The following is a 14,769-nucleotide window of genomic DNA, read 5'->3' as shown; positions in this document are numbered from 1 at the left end:
GGAGCGGGAGGTCAGACCTCCTCCTTCAACCAGTTAATGACAGAACTAGCCCCTTCTTCCACAGCTTCCTCCTCAAACACCGCACTTCAGGAAGGGAAAAGGGGCTCTTTCACCCAGGACTCTCACGGCAACGGAAACCACCTGCTTGTCCTCCAAGCAGATCCCACGCAGGAGGCCCCCAAGCAGAAGATGGAGGGCTCCGGGCACCCCCCGGGGCGCAGAGATGCACTCACCCCTCGATGCAGCGCAGTCCTTCCCCTCTTGTCCGCTGCGTCGGCCGTGGAGCCCTTCTCCAGCAGGAGGTGGACGCAGTCAACGTGGCCGTTCATGATCGCCAGCATCAGCGGGGTTCTGCACGGGGGGGGAAGAGGCAGCAGTGGGGAGAGTGGGCTTGGCAATCAGCTGGGCTGCAGCGCTGCCCTCTCCTGCCCCCCCGCCACCCCCCGCCACATCCCCGGAGAAACCCCGGCCGCACTCACTGGCCGTGGATGTCCATGACGTCGGTGATGTCCGCCCGCTCCCCGCTGTCTATCAGGAGGTGCAGGGAATCGGTGTTCCCGTTGGCAGCTGGGGAAGACGGGCGAGGAGAGGAGTCACACACACACACACACGTACGGCTGGGTTCCCTCTTCCCAGCCGCCGCCGCAAACCAAAGGAACGGGCTCGTGCTCAGCAGCCAGGCACACGTGGCCGAGCGAGCTCGTTATGAGGTTGCTAAGCTACAGCACCGATCAGCACGTGCACCGGCTGAGCTGGAAACACGTGCGTGCACAAGCCGCCGGCGTCCTCCCTCCCACCCGCTGCTGGGCCACGCTTGGACCCTTGGCTGCTGCCGGCGCATCGCAGCTCCGGCCCCGAGCATCGCCCCCAGGCGCAGCCCTGCAAGGCAGCCAGGAAAAGGGGCACCCCCGGCACCCCCGGGCTCTGGCCACGCTCCCTCATCACCCCCGGCCCCGTCTGCCCTCCGTCACCTGCGGCGTGGAGAGGGGTCCACTTCCTCTTCCTCTCCTTCACCAGGGCGGAGGCGCCGTGGCTGGTGAGCACCTCCACGCACTCCGTGGAGCCTCTCTCCGTGGCAAGGTACAGCGCCGTCCGCCCCTTGTGGTCCCGCACGTCGAGGTTCACGAGGGTTTCGGCAAGTGTCTTTAGGGCTTCACAGTGACCATTATAGGCCTGAGGACAAAGCAGGTGACATCAAAGCGGCGCCCAGGGAGGCTGCGTGCATCCAGGAGCCCCCGCCCCCGGGATGAGATCCTGATCTCCCCGCAGCCCATGCCCCCTGCTTGCACTCCCACCCCACGCAAAGTCCTTGCCCAGACACAGACAAGGGAGGTGCCTCCAAACGGCGGCAACCAGAAAGTCCCGGAAAGAGCAAGGAGTTTAAAATACAAATCAAAGGGATTTTCACCCCTGGCCTTTGGGAAAAGCCAGTCCCAGGCTGCTGCCTCCTTTCCTCCTTCGCCCCGTGCAGCTCTGACAGATGCCCAGACCCAGCCCGCGCTGCCAGGGAGCAGGCACCTCTCCAGGACACCGCGTGAACCCCAGCCCCGAGCCAAGTGCCCTCTGCAACCCTGGGGCCAGGCCAGCCGTACTTACAGCTAAGTGCAAAGGGCTGACTGGAATGGTGCTTTCCACATCCTCCAGGCAGTTAAAAGACATTTCCAGGAGCTGCAACGGCAAAACCACGAAGTCACAGGTGATCCCTGCAAACACTCAATCTTGGAGGCTTTCGCGTACGCCCTGTCCACCAGCAGGCTGCAAAAGCATCAAGGAGCAGCTCGCCGGCTCCAGAACGATCGGAACTTCAGGTCAGCACCTGCCTTAGCCTGGCTCTGGGCCCTGTACAGACAGCTGCGTCCCCGCTACCCAGAGGCCTCTCCACTACTCATATGATTTCCTATATCCACATGGCTGTAAACTTAGAGTTACAAGGCTTTTTCTGTACTGCGAGAGCTCTTCCTTGGCACAGGCCTCCAGGTTTTCTTTTAAAAGCCCAGCCTTGCTGTGTTGCCAGGGTGCAAGACATCCACACGTCCCCCTCGCCAGGTAACAAGGCTCCTTTCTCTCAGGCCCAGGTCTTTCCTCTGCGCTATTCCCAGCACAAAGTCCCCACGAGTCCCTGAGGCTTTTCATTAAACCCATTTCCCTTCTTCCTGGACAAACACTGACACTGCACTGCCTGCAACACACGCGACGACGCTGCAGGGCTGGACGAATCCCTTCTGAGGGACACTTCCCCCATCTCCTGCCAGCACAGAGGGTTTTCTCGCTTACTCACCAGCTCAAGGTTCTGCCTGTTGCCGTACGCAGCTGCATAGTGGACAGCAGTATATCCCTGCTTGTCCCGGAGGGATGGGTCAGCACCATTATCCAGCAAGAACTCTAAACAACTGCAACAAGCAAGAGAAAGGGAGATCAAGAAAATGGGGAGAGCAGAGAGGGAGAGCTGTGCAGGGCCCCCCCTCTTTGATCTGTGAGCAGACGCTGTATGAACCCCTTCAAGGCACGGAGCGCGCGCAGACCCCCAGGGGGACCTGGCAGCGGGACCAGAGCGATGGCCAGGTTTGCTCAAGAAATCAGCGGATGCTTCCTCCAACGCATCACCGCTCAAGCTCAGAGCAGGCAGAAGCGAGGTGATTTCTAGCGGGCGCATGCAGGGCCCGGGGGCAGGGTAAACGACAAACAACGGCCAGACGGGGCCGGCACCGACTCACAAGAACGCCTCCTTCAGCCTGGACTCCTTCAGCGGCTCCTCGTCAGTGTCATGGCTGTTTCCTGAATGAGTCTCTGCTCTGGAAGGTCAGGGGCCTGCATCAGTTTGCTGACCACCCCCCTCCTCTTCACAAGCCGCTGCGGGGAGGCGGCCGGGGCGCAGCAGAACATCCCCTCCCGCCTCGCACCAGCGCATCCAGCCCAGCGCTGAGACGCACTCACCTCCTGTACGTGTCCGAAGCAGCAGCATAGTGTAAGGGGGTACAGCCTTTACAGTCAGCCTCGTTAATAGTGGCTCCTGCAGTGACCAGTGTCACCGTACACTGGTAGCTGCCGTTGGCAGCTGCGTAGTGCAGTGGAGTCCTGCGAAGGGGAAAGGAGAACGGGGCTTAGGAGCACTGCTTGGCACGGGGGGAGAAACCCAACGGGCACCACAGCAGGAGCTGGGGAACCCTGCACTGGCTCGAGGCTTTGGGTCGGCTGCTCCTTTTGGAGAGCCAGAGCCCTTGGGGTGAGAGGGGAGTCCAGGAAGCAGCGTACGCAGGAGACCGAATCCAAAAAGCTCCCTGGAGGTGGTGTGCCCCCTGCTAACAAGCCTGCCCGGAGTCAGAGCTGGCATCCTCACTCCCTAAAGCCCAGCTCAGCCCCACACCTTGCTGTAAGACTTTAAACACCAAGTGCAGCAAAGGTCTTGGGAAGGTCCCAGCCCAAACCCAGCTGTTTCTGAGGCTGGAGAAATCACCTTGGCAAGGCTCCCAGCACGCTTACCTTCCAAATTTATCTCTCCTCCTCAAGTCAGCACCGCTGCTCAACAGCAAATTAAGACATTCAACGTTCCTGCAGGAGTTAGGGAGGTGAGTTAGACACAGATGAGAAGGGAGCGCAGCAGAACACAGACTCCTCCTAGTTGCAGACAAGACAGCTACACTTCTCGGGCGCGCAGCCTGGATGTGCCGAAGCTCAATTCGGTCTGTCATCTCCAGGCAGCGTAAGAGCCACAGCCATGGCTGGATGCTGCTCGTACAAAGCTCTTCCCTGCTCTCTAGTGAAATAACCCTGCCACGCTTCCTGCCTCGCCAGCCCTACCCTGCACCGCACGCAGCTCTCTGACAACCAGGCAATTACAGAGAGACATTTGCTGTGGCGTTAGCGCAGCTGACGCACTGGATTTTATGCTACAAAAAAAAAAAAATAAAAAAAAAATAGAATCTAGGATTTCTGGCTTCTGCGTCACTGCTTTGTTCCTGCTGCTGAGGCCGGGTAAGAGCGCTGCACTGCGAGGGCCGGGTCCGTCACCAGCTCCCGAGCACCGCGCAGACGAGCAGAAGCGAGGTCCTCGGGGGGACGCTGCCCCTCTGCCGTACCACTGCGGCAGCGCTCGTTTGCAACGCGCCGCGTGAAATCAAACTCCCTGGCACACAACACGAGGCATTCGCACAGCCAGCTAAACCCCCGCTGCTTTTCAGGCGACGGCTTGTGACCCCTTCACAAACAGCCAGCGTTTTAGCCCCGTCTTAAAGAAGGGTAAACAGCCACAGAGGGGAGTGGCTGGGACGAGCCACAGCAGCAGAACAGGGCCAAACGGTTTCCCTCTCCATTCCTGGCTATCAACCCGCATCCCCGCTGCCTCCCAGATCCGCACATGGCACCCAGGGGTCTGCCAGCCCCGGCTGAGCACTGCACCGGGCTGCCCGTGCCACCCGCTGCAGCGCACGGGCGGAAAGGAGGGTCAGGGCTGGGGGCAGGCAGCGACGCTCCTGCCCCAACGTGGGGCCGAAGCCCTGGGCACGGCTCACCCTCCAGAAGCAGCAGCGTGGAGGCAAGTCCTCCCAAGGTTATCAGGTGTGTTGATATCGAAGCCTGCGGACAGCACGTGCTCGTTGCTCAGCGAGGAGACGATACTGTACAACTGACCTGCGGGGCCGGAGGGGCAGGGGGTTAGGGGGCCGTGGGGGGCTCTCCCCAGTGCCCCCGCCAGCAGGGGGGCAGCCGAGCCACTCACCTGAGGAAAGTAGCTTACGACAACAGTCTGAAAATCCAAAGAGAACAGCTAAGTGCAGAGGGAACATGTCGTGGATCCCACGCCTGCCAGGGGACGAGACGGGGTCAGCGTGCATCGTTTCCGCACCCTCCAGCCCGGGGTTGGGGGGGGAGAGGGTGGAATTGTTTTCTTACCTTGCAGTGTCAGCACCATTCGTCATCAAAGTACTAATTAGCAGCTCGTGGCCATATCTAGCAGCAACGTGGAGGGGGGTATTGCCGTATTTGTCAGCACAGTCAATCTCACTGCCTGGGAAGGGAAAGCCAAAGGCTGTTGAGTGGATTCTGAATTCCAGTCCCAGGCAGCGACCCGGCTCCGAAGGGGGCTCAGGCTGCGGCGGGGAGGGACGAACAAGCAGCCCAGGCTGCTCCGACGGCTGTGTCCCATCTCAGGGACGCAGCTGCTAACTTGAGGCCATTCTGCACCGTGCAGAACTGCAAACTGCTGTCTGCGCTGGGAGCCCGCGTGTATCCTGCCAGCACGGGCATTAGATCTCCCCCCGTCCCCAAGGAGAGGATGTGGTAGCCCCCCCAGGTCCCTGGCTGAACCCCTGGGGTGCCTGCCAAGTCCGCAGCCCTCTCACAGGAATATTGCCTTTCAGGCTGGACGCAGAGCAGGCACGATCTTCGGCCCCAGCAGCTCTGACCTGGCTGGAATTTCAGTGCCCTGGTTTGCACTGCACCGCCCTTGGGAGCTCCTGCGACCTCCGCCACCCTCACCCAGCACAGTGCCCTCGGCAGCAGCCCCAAGAGCACAGAAGCGAATTTGAGGGATAATTACAGAGCTCTGAGACCCTCTGGGCAAACACCCAGGTGGAGGCAGGTGCTGAGCAGCACAGGATAAGGAGGGGGGTAGCCCAAGGCTGAAGAAGAAGCCACTCACCATTCTGAATGAGGATCTGTGAACGCGTGAACCGCCCGTGGATGGCAGCCATGTGCAAGGGGCTCTTCCCTTCCTTACTCTGCAGAGAGCAGAAGCGAGGTCACGCCGGGCTCCTGCCGCCGCCCTGAGCTCACCCCTGGGGCAGCAGGTCCCCACGCCCCCAGCCCAGGGCTCAGCCCCTCAGCACCGGACCTGAAAGTTGACGTCGGCCCCGTTGTTCACGAGGAGCTCCAGGCACAGGGCCCCATTGGTGGAGACGGCAGCAAAGTGCAGAGGGGTGAAGCCCTTCTCGTTAGGCTGATTGACGTTGGCGCCGTAATTGACCAGTTCGTTGGCCACGGCATCTTGGCCCATGTAACAGGCGATGTGAAGTGCAGTGTTACCGAAGGAGTTCGGTTCGTCGATCTGCGGGAGCAGCAAACCCAGAGGATTTGGGGATTCAGGAGGGAAAAAAAGAAAGGCAGCCAAGAAGCAGCCCGCGCTCCCAAAGCCCCCAGCACCCTCTCCCATCTCGGGGCCAGCCTGCCCCCGAGCCCCCCGCGCGCGGGGCTCACCTCCACGCCCAGCCTCAGCAGGTGACGCACAACCTCGATCTGGCCGCTGGCTGCCGCCGTGTGCAGCAGGGTGTAGCCCTTCTTGTCCTTACACATCACGTCGGCTCCCCGGGCCACCAGCAGCTTCAGAACTTCCAAATGCCCTGTTTGAGGGATGGGGGTGAGAGCCGGGGTCCCCGGGATGCGGACGCTGCGGCGCGGGAGCACCGCCAGCCTCAGAGGCGAAGCCACAGACGAGGGAGAAGAAACCAGAGCGACGCCCGCGGGGAAAACCTACCCAGAAAAGCCGCCCAGTGGATGGGCTGGCGATCCTTCTTGTCGCAAGTACTCAGGCTGGCCCCTTTGTTTAACAGCAGGTTCACCATCTGGATGAGGAAAAGCGGTGAGAGGGGCGAGGCTGCCGCTCCTCCCGCTGGCCGCGGCGAAGGCCAGACCCAGGAGGAGACCCACGCGGGACCCCGGCGCCCGAGCCCACGTCACCGACCTCGAGGTGGCCGCTGTGCACGGCGTGGTGCAGCGCCGTGCGGCCCGTGCGGTCCGCGACGTTAACAGTGCTCAGCAGGGGGATGATGGCCTCCACGCACTTGGTGGCCCGGTTGGCAGCGGCGACATGCAGAGGCGTTTGCCAATACTTGTCGCGGGCATTGACGTCTGCCGAGTGCTTCAGGAGGAGGTGAAGTGCTTTCTGGCAGGATGAGAGGAAAGCACAGCTCTCACCCAGCCCGCTGGGACCTGCGGGAGCCCCCCCGGCAAGGTGAGGGGGAGCTGCGGCTCAGCCCATCTCCTGCTTCCAGCACACGCCGAGCTGCCCGGGTCCACAACAGCCCTGAGAGCCAGAACTGAAACTGCTCCGCACGCGCACGAGCAAGGCTTCTCCCTGAAGGGAAGGGCTGGTTTGCTTTTGTGTCCCCAGTGACATCGGGGAGCCCGTGTACGGCTGCGGTTCAGCACGTTATCACAGAGAAAGGGTGAGAGAGGAAAAGACAGTGGAAAGACTCCAGGAACGAGCAGAGAGAAGGGAAAAGAGCACAGCTCAAACACCTCCTGCGCGAATCTCCCAGCCCTCACCCGGGTTGCTGCAGCCCCTTCTGGCTGCCCCCGGTGCTCCTTCCAGGCTGGAGATCAGCGCGAGGGACTCAAACGAACCAGACTCGTCCCACCCCAGCACAGCAGCGAAACGTGGCTGCACAGGGGTTGTGTGGCACAGGAGAAAGAAGTCTGATTTAACTGTAAATGAGCGCTCATCCGTGAATCTGGAGATGTAACGCACCCAGGGGGACAATAACGTAACCCGTTGACCTGTATTTTGTAATTATTTCCCCCTTTTGCTGGTAGAGGCTGCTCGCTGTAACCCCGTTTCCCTCCCGAGGGGTCGCAGGCTGCCCACCTCCAGCGACCCCGGCTCCCGGCTCGGCTCTTCCCCAAGGGCACACCGCTCCCCTGCCTGCCTGGGAGCGGCACGCCGAAGCTGCCGGGCAGCGCGTGCAGCCAGCACTCCCGGGGAGCAGGCTGCGAGGAGGAGAAGCCCTGAAGCACACGGACACTCCTGAAAAAGGCTCCCCTAGGTCAGAACCCCCGGAAGAACAGAGCGAGAGGCGGCTGCGGCGCCTCTGAGCAGGGGCTGAGGAGAAAGGAGCGCGCTCGGGCTCACAGACGGGCACTGCTCCAGCCTGACAGCCAAGCAGTCCCGGCTTGCCGAGCTCCCGCGCTCCAGCGACCCGCAGGAGCTGTCCGCACATGTTCGGAGCCCACAGCAAACGCCCTCAGTAGAGGTTTACGCTAACGTATTTCATCTCGTGCCTGCTGCCAATTAGGAGAACTCATGAAAGCAGTCGATGTGTGGTAACTTGCCCTGCTCGTAAGATCCAGGGCTTCTGATTGCCTGGCTCCAACGTGACCGCAGAGCTGCTCGCTCCCAAGTAGCTCGAAACAGGACAAAGTTAAGTGGGATGAAGTTAAGCCCTCAAAAGCTAAACGTCAGGAAATCTTTCAAACAAGATCTGTTGGAATCGGCTCCCAAGAGATGGGGCGAGAGCCCCGTCATCCCTCAAAGGAAAGTAAAGGTGGATGAGACAAAGCCCTTGGGAAAGGGGGGAACGGCAGGGAGGAGGATGCTGTGCGGAAAATCCTCACGCTAGCTCCTGAAGGATGGAGGGAAGGGAACCAAGAGGATCCTCTCCAGTTCTCGTTCTCAGCCTCTGAATTATGAGTTCATCTCTCCGCTCTAACGAGAACACCCATCCCAGCTGAAAGGAGGCCAGGTGGAAAGGGGAGAAGCATGGCCCCCTCCTCCTGCCAGCTCCTCCATGTAAGGAGCCGATGAAGCCAGAGGCACAGCGGAGGGGAACCTACCTCGTTACGAGAAGCCGCAGCGCGGTGTAATGGGGTGAGCCAGACAGTGTCCTTTGCGTTAACGTTAGCACCTGAGGAGGAACAAAAAGGAGAGGGTTGGGGAACAGAGGTGACCAACTGCCTCTGCCCCAGAGCAGGTCTGCGGCCAGCTGAGGCTCCTGCCGGGCACCAGCACCGGTTCTGCTGCAAAAAGGGACCCGCGCTGGGCTTTAGGTGAGGACCAGCCCCACGAAGCGCACGAGGAACAAGCTGCGCCCCTTGGGAGACTGTGCCAGTGCGCTGCACAGGATGCAAGGCAGAGGAAAGAGACTGCATCCCCCAGGCTGCCACTTCCCCACCGAGCCGAATAACCCTGGCAGACCCGGCACGCAGTTCTGCTCGCTGCTTTAAAGGAAAGACACTTGAGACACGCACACAAAAAAAAAAACAACCCAAACCAGAGTATTTCAGGCTGGGAGCTGTGGTCACTGTGGGCTCCGTATTAGAAAGGAAAGCTGACAGATCACTGCAATCCCCGCTCCAGATTTGTGCCTGGCACTTGGGTCCAGTGACCCCAGAAGCTCCTGCCTTCCCCTGCCGCTGAGAGCTCAACGCAGCCGCATGCAAAAATCAACACAGGGCACGGAACGGCATCTTGTGCTCCGCAAGAGGAGCTGACCATCCCCGGTCCTCTTTAACGAGACCTCAGCAGAACATTTCCCCACGTCTCCCCTTGTCGGGGCAGACAGGATCGTGCCAGCCTCGGGGTTTCCCCCACACAAGCGGCCGGGAAGGCCACGGTGCCCGGAGGCGCTGCAGGACGGCAGACGAGGAGGCTCCTGGCCGAGCCCCGCCGTGCCCAAGCACAAGGCTGGAGGGAAACGAGGGGCAGCTTTACGCCAAGGAACACGGGCGAAAACTCAGCCCAACCCCTGGGTTTTGAGCCGGCCCCTCATCGTGAGCAGCGAAAGCCCCATCTCCCCTGAGCATCCTGCTGCTCCAGGCGCCTCTGGGGCGCGCGGCCCCGCTGCAGCCTCCTCCAGCACCTTCCGACGCTGGCCACCCCGCACACATCCCCCTCCTGGCTGGGTTCCCACCTCCGCTATTTCAGCTCCACGATGCTTCCCTGTCCGAACAGACCTCCTAGGATTACAGCAACATTTCCTAATCTTTCCCTGGCCGCAACCCCACTGGCTTAATGAGGAGCACACGGTTGCTTGGATGGCGAGCAAAACCGATTGCTCTGCACCCCGAGGCGCAGAGGGGATCAGAAAGAGGCCCTAAAGGTGCCCCCAGCGCTTGAGACGAGTGCCCCGAGCCCTGGCCCTTACCTGACAGTATGAGGAGCTCGAGGATTGCAACATCTCCTAGGTAGGCAGCAGCATGCAGCGGCGTTCGTCTTTCTTGGTCCTGAGCGGGGATGCAAGGAACAAAAGGTGCGATCAGCTCTGAGGGCAGGGGAGCTTCCACAGCGCACTCCCTCCCCTACTCCAGCCTGCCCCAACAAACCCTGGGAGCACACGCAGACACCGTGGGGCACGGAAAACGGGGAAAACTGCTTAAAATTGGCAGCCTCCTCCGGACCTGCTGCCCTGCAGGACTCCACGGGTCCTCGCTCGCGACCCGAGGAGAAAGCCCGGCTCCGCTCCGACAGCGTACAGACCGACCCTGCGCTTTTATCCTCGGGCCAGCAACAAAAAAGCACTTCGAGTTACAGACAGCTCCTTCAGCTCGCTGCTGAAGGGCAGGAAGGTGCCAAAGCCCCTCTCAGATCCTAGATTGGATTAGCTGAACAAAAAACACCTTTCACTTCTGTTTACTCAGGGCTGGGCCCTGGGTAACCTCTGCCTCGAGGCATTCGGCTCAGGCTTCCCTCGGGGAACATGCCACGTCCTAAAGCCGGGAAGCAAACAAGTAGAAAGCTGGAAGAGCTCAACTCATTCGGAGTCCCAGATTTTGTGCTGGGAGAAAAAAAATAGTTGTCTGACATCGAGTTAAGAACTGTTTGGGACATGGTGGTGGTTTCATTTTTATTTTTTTTTTGCAGCAAGTCGTGCTGGCACAGCCAGGCAGGAGGATGTGAAAGTGAAACCCAGCTGGCAGGTCAGCGAACAAGCAACAACATCTCTAAACCTGCACACAAGGAGGAAATTACGCGCTAACAATCGCGGTTTTATTCCTCCAGCAGCTGCGGAGAGCCCGGCAAAACAATCCCCACGCTCTCTCCTCCCAAGAGAGGATGGAGAGCTGCCCGGTCCCTAACCCGAGCAGTCATGGAAGAAAAATCCTCGCGCTATCTCGTGTGTTAAGCTCAGATAGGATCTAATCGCCAGCCTGGCACGGCGGCAGCAGCGCGGCGCTGCCCTTACCTCCTCGTGACACCGGCCGGCGCAGCGCCGGCCCTGGAGCTCACCGACAGAGCCACGCGGATCGGGGTGCGCCGACCCGAGCAGCAAAGCAGGCGGGCACGGGCTGAAGAGCCGGCGGCTGCCGCAGCCCAGCCGGGAGCGAGGCGCCGAACCGGGACAGGCCCGGTGAACCGGGACAGGCCCGGTGAACCGGGACAGACGGCTCCCACGCAGAGCTCGCGGCTCGGCCCGGCTTTTGGGCTGAGAGCGCAGCGCCTGCTGGCCGGCAGCGGTCCAACTGTGCCACCGTGCCACCGAGACGCGGGGTCCTGGTGCGGCCGGGGCCGGCGAACCCACCTTGCGGCAGGCCGCGCTCCTTATCCGCCCGCCTGCCGCTGCTCGTTAGCGGGAAGCCTGCGAAGCAGGTCGAGGGGACGCACGCTAACAAGGCAGGTGGGAACGTCCTCCCTGCTCCCGAGCCTGGCCTTGTTCCGATAAACCACGCTCATCGTCACCAGCCTGCGGCGGCCGCGCTTCGGTGCCAGCCCGGCTGCTGGCCAGGACCTGGTGGGACTCGTCCCGGTGGCCACCGCGTGGGGAAGCAGCAGGGCGCATCGTGAGGGGTCCTGCCACCGGCCCCCCCCCAAGGACGCACTGCGCCCGTGGGAACGAGCGTGGAAACCACCCCCAGGCGCCAGGCTCGAGACAAACAACGCCTCCCGACACCCACGAGGCTCGGTCCGCTTTGCTGACCGGCTCCAATCCTCCTTTCCCCTCTGGGCAGCCTTATCGTGAGGCAGAGCTCCTGCATCCACACCGAACAATTTGGGGCTGCTGTCCCAAAGGAGAAAAAGGTAAACTCGCAGCGTGACAGGGCTGGGCCTCCACGGAGCCCTCCCACACGCCCCACACCGCTTCCCAGCAAAGCTCTGCGCTGCAGAAGGCTTCAGGATGCTCTTGGGGTCTCCTGGGGAAGTACGGGAGCGCCGTTCTTCCACACAACCCATCGTACAGATGGCAAGATCGAGGCAAGGGGACAAAGCTGCAAAGCAAACGGCAGCCGGGCAAGCAGCAGAACGTGAAATCTTTGCTTCGAAGCCCCGGCTCTGACCATCCTTGCAAAAAGAGCCCACCCCGACAGGGTGCAAGCCTCCTTTGCGCAGCTTGTGCCCTCCCGTCTGGCTGAAGAACCGTTCCGCCGGGGGAAGGACGGGGAGAGGCAGCGGGGTGCAGGAGGGCGGCGAAGCACAGACAGCACGGCCGGGCAGCACTCACCAGTACGTTGATATTCTCCTTCTGATTCAGCAGCGACCGCACCTCCTCTACATCGCGGTTGAAGATGGCTTGGACCAGAGGAGGCTGCAAAGAGAAAGGCGAGCAGGTGGTGAAGGTGGCAGCGCGTGGAGGATGCGGCCGGGACGGGAGCTGGCCGGCCTCCGCCTGCTGCTGCCCGGGAGGGGCCCGGCGGCCGCATCCAGCACCCCTCCGGCGGCTGTGGCAGGATGCAGCTCCGACGGGCACACTTCGCCTTCTGCGTTTCGTTTTAAGCAAACGAGAAGTCGCTGCTCCTAAAATGACTCGGACGAACTGACGGGGATTTAATGTCGACGGGGAACGCGGAGGGGAGGGAGGCTGCAGCCAGAGCCGGCACAGCGAGGACGGCACCGGTATTTCCACCACCGGGAAGCCAGCACGCATGGTCCCAAGACCCCTTGGCTCGCTCCTGCACCACAGAGGTCGCTGAAAACATAACACGGGCTACGCGAGGAGCGGGATTAAGTCCTTAGTGGCTCAGCCAGCACCGGGGACCGGTTTTCAAGCCAGCAAAGGTAGTTTTCACAACATGGATGGCTGTTGGTTGGGGAAACAGGTCAAGGGATTGCTAGGAAAGCCTCCCCGCTACCGGAGCCCAAGGAGCGGCACCGATTGCAGAGCCAGCGTCCCATCCACGGCCTCCAGCAGCGTGCCCACGGCGCAGCTCAGCGCCCGTGCTGCAGAACCCACCACACAGCAGCGCCCGGGCACTGGGGCCCCAGTCCCGCTCACAGCCTCGGCCACAGCCGGGGAACCTTTCCTCTGAGCAGGCTGAAGCCCCCTGGTGCCAGCCAGGTCTTCGCAGACCGCAGTCAGGCTTCCCGAGACGCAGCTACGCGATGCCTCACGCTCTCCTGCGGAAGACCTCGTATTTATTGCCTCTCTCCTATCTTTTGAGAAACACCTGCAACGCTACGTTGGCTCCGACGGCAGAAAGAGCCTGGCGGAGCCAAGCCTGGAGCTTATCCTGTTTGCTGCTGCTCACATCTCCGAGAAGTCACCTGGCAGGCCCCGGCAAAAAGGACAGGCAGAGCTCCAGCCAAACTCCTACCAAGCAGCGCCGTGGGCTGCAGAACCGGCATCCCGAGCAGCCAGCACCTCCCGCCGTGTCCCCGGGCATGCGGGGTGCTGCCCGAGCATCACCCGAGAAGCCAGCACCCGGTTCTCATCCCACAGCCCTAAGAACGATGCCGTGACACCCCAAACTCTGCGGGGCAGAGGCCGCTGCAGACCCACGCGGGGCTTGGCGCCCACCATCGCTGCCCGGCCGGACACCTCCCCGCGGCCCCCTGCTGCTGCCGCCCCTCGCCCCGCGACACGCAGCAAGCGGCCGCCGCTGGCACCCCGTCTGCAGCCCCAGCACCCGAACCGGGGAGCCCTGCCCGTCGCAGCCCGCCGGGGGAACGCCGCCGTCGTTCTCCGCTCGCCCCGGCGGCCCGGCCAGCCTCGCGCCGCCCGCTCACGGCACCATCACAGCGACAGCGGTTAAACACGGGGAACACATCCCGGGTCAGAGGGAACGCGTGAGTCATCCCCCTGGAATGCAGCAGACTCAGCATCACCCATTAGACATTAAAAAAATAAAAAAGAATATATATATATTTTTTTTTTTTTTAAAAAAACGAGGAAAGATTCGCGGACGGTAATTACGCCCCGAGCACTTCGGCGGCGCGCGGCTTGCAGCAGCGCTGGCTCTGACACACCCACCCACCCTTCACAAGGCGACCTGAACGGTTGGGTTACCGACAAAAAAAAAAATATAAAGTTCTATTTAAACCGCGACCAATGCCCCGGCCCTCCTGCAGCCGCCAGGCGAGGTCTCGACGCCGGCGGATTAACGCCGCCACCGGGGCGAGCGGCAGGCGCCGGGGGCCCCCCCCGAGCCCGAACGGAGCCGGTTGGAGGCAAAACCGTGCGGGAGAGGCGGGCTCCGGGGGCCGGGCCCGGGGAACCGGGGACGAGCCCCGGGTGCGGGGGGCTCGGGGCCCAGCGCCGGTACCGGGCCGGGCCGCGGGCGAGGGCCACGTGCGGGCGCTGAGGGCACGGGGAGGAGCCCCCGGTACCGGCGCCGTGCCCCGCGGCCCCGGGCCGGGCTCCTCGGAGCCGGGTCCCGGCTGCAGGAGCCCGGGCGGCCCGGTCCTTACCGGGGCTCCGCGCCGCAGGGCGGGCTGCCGAGCGCGGGGCCCGGCGGTGCGGGAGGAGCGCGGCGGGGCCCCGCACCGGGCCGGGCCGGGCCCCGCAGGTGGGAGGGGGCCGGGGGGGGGGGGGGGGGGGCTCCGCGGTGGGGCCGGGAACCGGGCCCCGGGGCCCGCGGCCTGGGGCGGCGGCCGGGGCCGGTGCGGCGCGCGGTAGGCCGCGCATCCCCGGGCTCGCGTAGCGGCGCGGCCGGGCGGGGCGCGGCGCGGGGCGGGCGGGCGCGGCGGCGGTACCTGGTCCGTGATGCTGAGAATCCCCATCTCGGGGCCGCCCTCAGCGCCCAGCTCCCGGCATCGGGCTCCGGCCGCGGCGGCTCCGCTCGGGCGGTTGGCGGGGCGGGGAGCGCCTGAGCCCGCCCACCGCCGAGGGAGCGGCCGCCGCCGGGCCGCAG

General features: G+C 62.8%; 1 protein-coding gene across 1 annotated transcript in view; it reads right to left on the bottom strand.

Annotated features, from left to right (window-relative positions):
* Positions 1-14,769, bottom strand: part of ANKRD52 (ankyrin repeat domain 52) — a 23,335-nt gene extending 8,566 nt beyond the window's left edge. Inside the window, exons 1-20 of the mRNA XM_080570916.1 lie at positions 14,612-14,769; positions 12,144-12,227; positions 9,852-9,930; positions 8,542-8,612; positions 6,674-6,874; positions 6,467-6,554; positions 6,190-6,332; positions 5,828-6,040; positions 5,636-5,714; positions 4,888-5,002; positions 4,715-4,797; positions 4,509-4,626; positions 3,481-3,549; positions 2,935-3,075; positions 2,715-2,792; positions 2,279-2,390; positions 1,597-1,668; positions 972-1,173; positions 480-567; positions 234-351 (exon numbers count right to left, since the gene is read on the bottom strand). Of these exons, the coding sequence (XP_080427042.1) occupies positions 234-351; positions 480-567; positions 972-1,173; positions 1,597-1,668; positions 2,279-2,390; positions 2,715-2,792; positions 2,935-3,075; positions 3,481-3,549; positions 4,509-4,626; positions 4,715-4,797; positions 4,888-5,002; positions 5,636-5,714; positions 5,828-6,040; positions 6,190-6,332; positions 6,467-6,554; positions 6,674-6,874; positions 8,542-8,612; positions 9,852-9,930; positions 12,144-12,227; positions 14,612-14,638 (2,181 nt within the window). The 5' untranslated portion in view covers positions 14,639-14,769. The remainder of the gene's footprint in view (positions 1-233; positions 352-479; positions 568-971; positions 1,174-1,596; positions 1,669-2,278; positions 2,391-2,714; positions 2,793-2,934; positions 3,076-3,480; positions 3,550-4,508; positions 4,627-4,714; positions 4,798-4,887; positions 5,003-5,635; positions 5,715-5,827; positions 6,041-6,189; positions 6,333-6,466; positions 6,555-6,673; positions 6,875-8,541; positions 8,613-9,851; positions 9,931-12,143; positions 12,228-14,611) is intronic.

The sequence above is a fragment of the Anser brachyrhynchus genome (genome assembly GCF_964034855.1).
Source record: "Anser brachyrhynchus genome assembly, chromosome: 29".
In the NCBI taxonomy this organism is placed as follows: domain Eukaryota; kingdom Metazoa; phylum Chordata; class Aves; order Anseriformes; family Anatidae; genus Anser; species Anser brachyrhynchus.
This window is presented reverse-complemented; position numbering and strand designations above follow the sequence as displayed.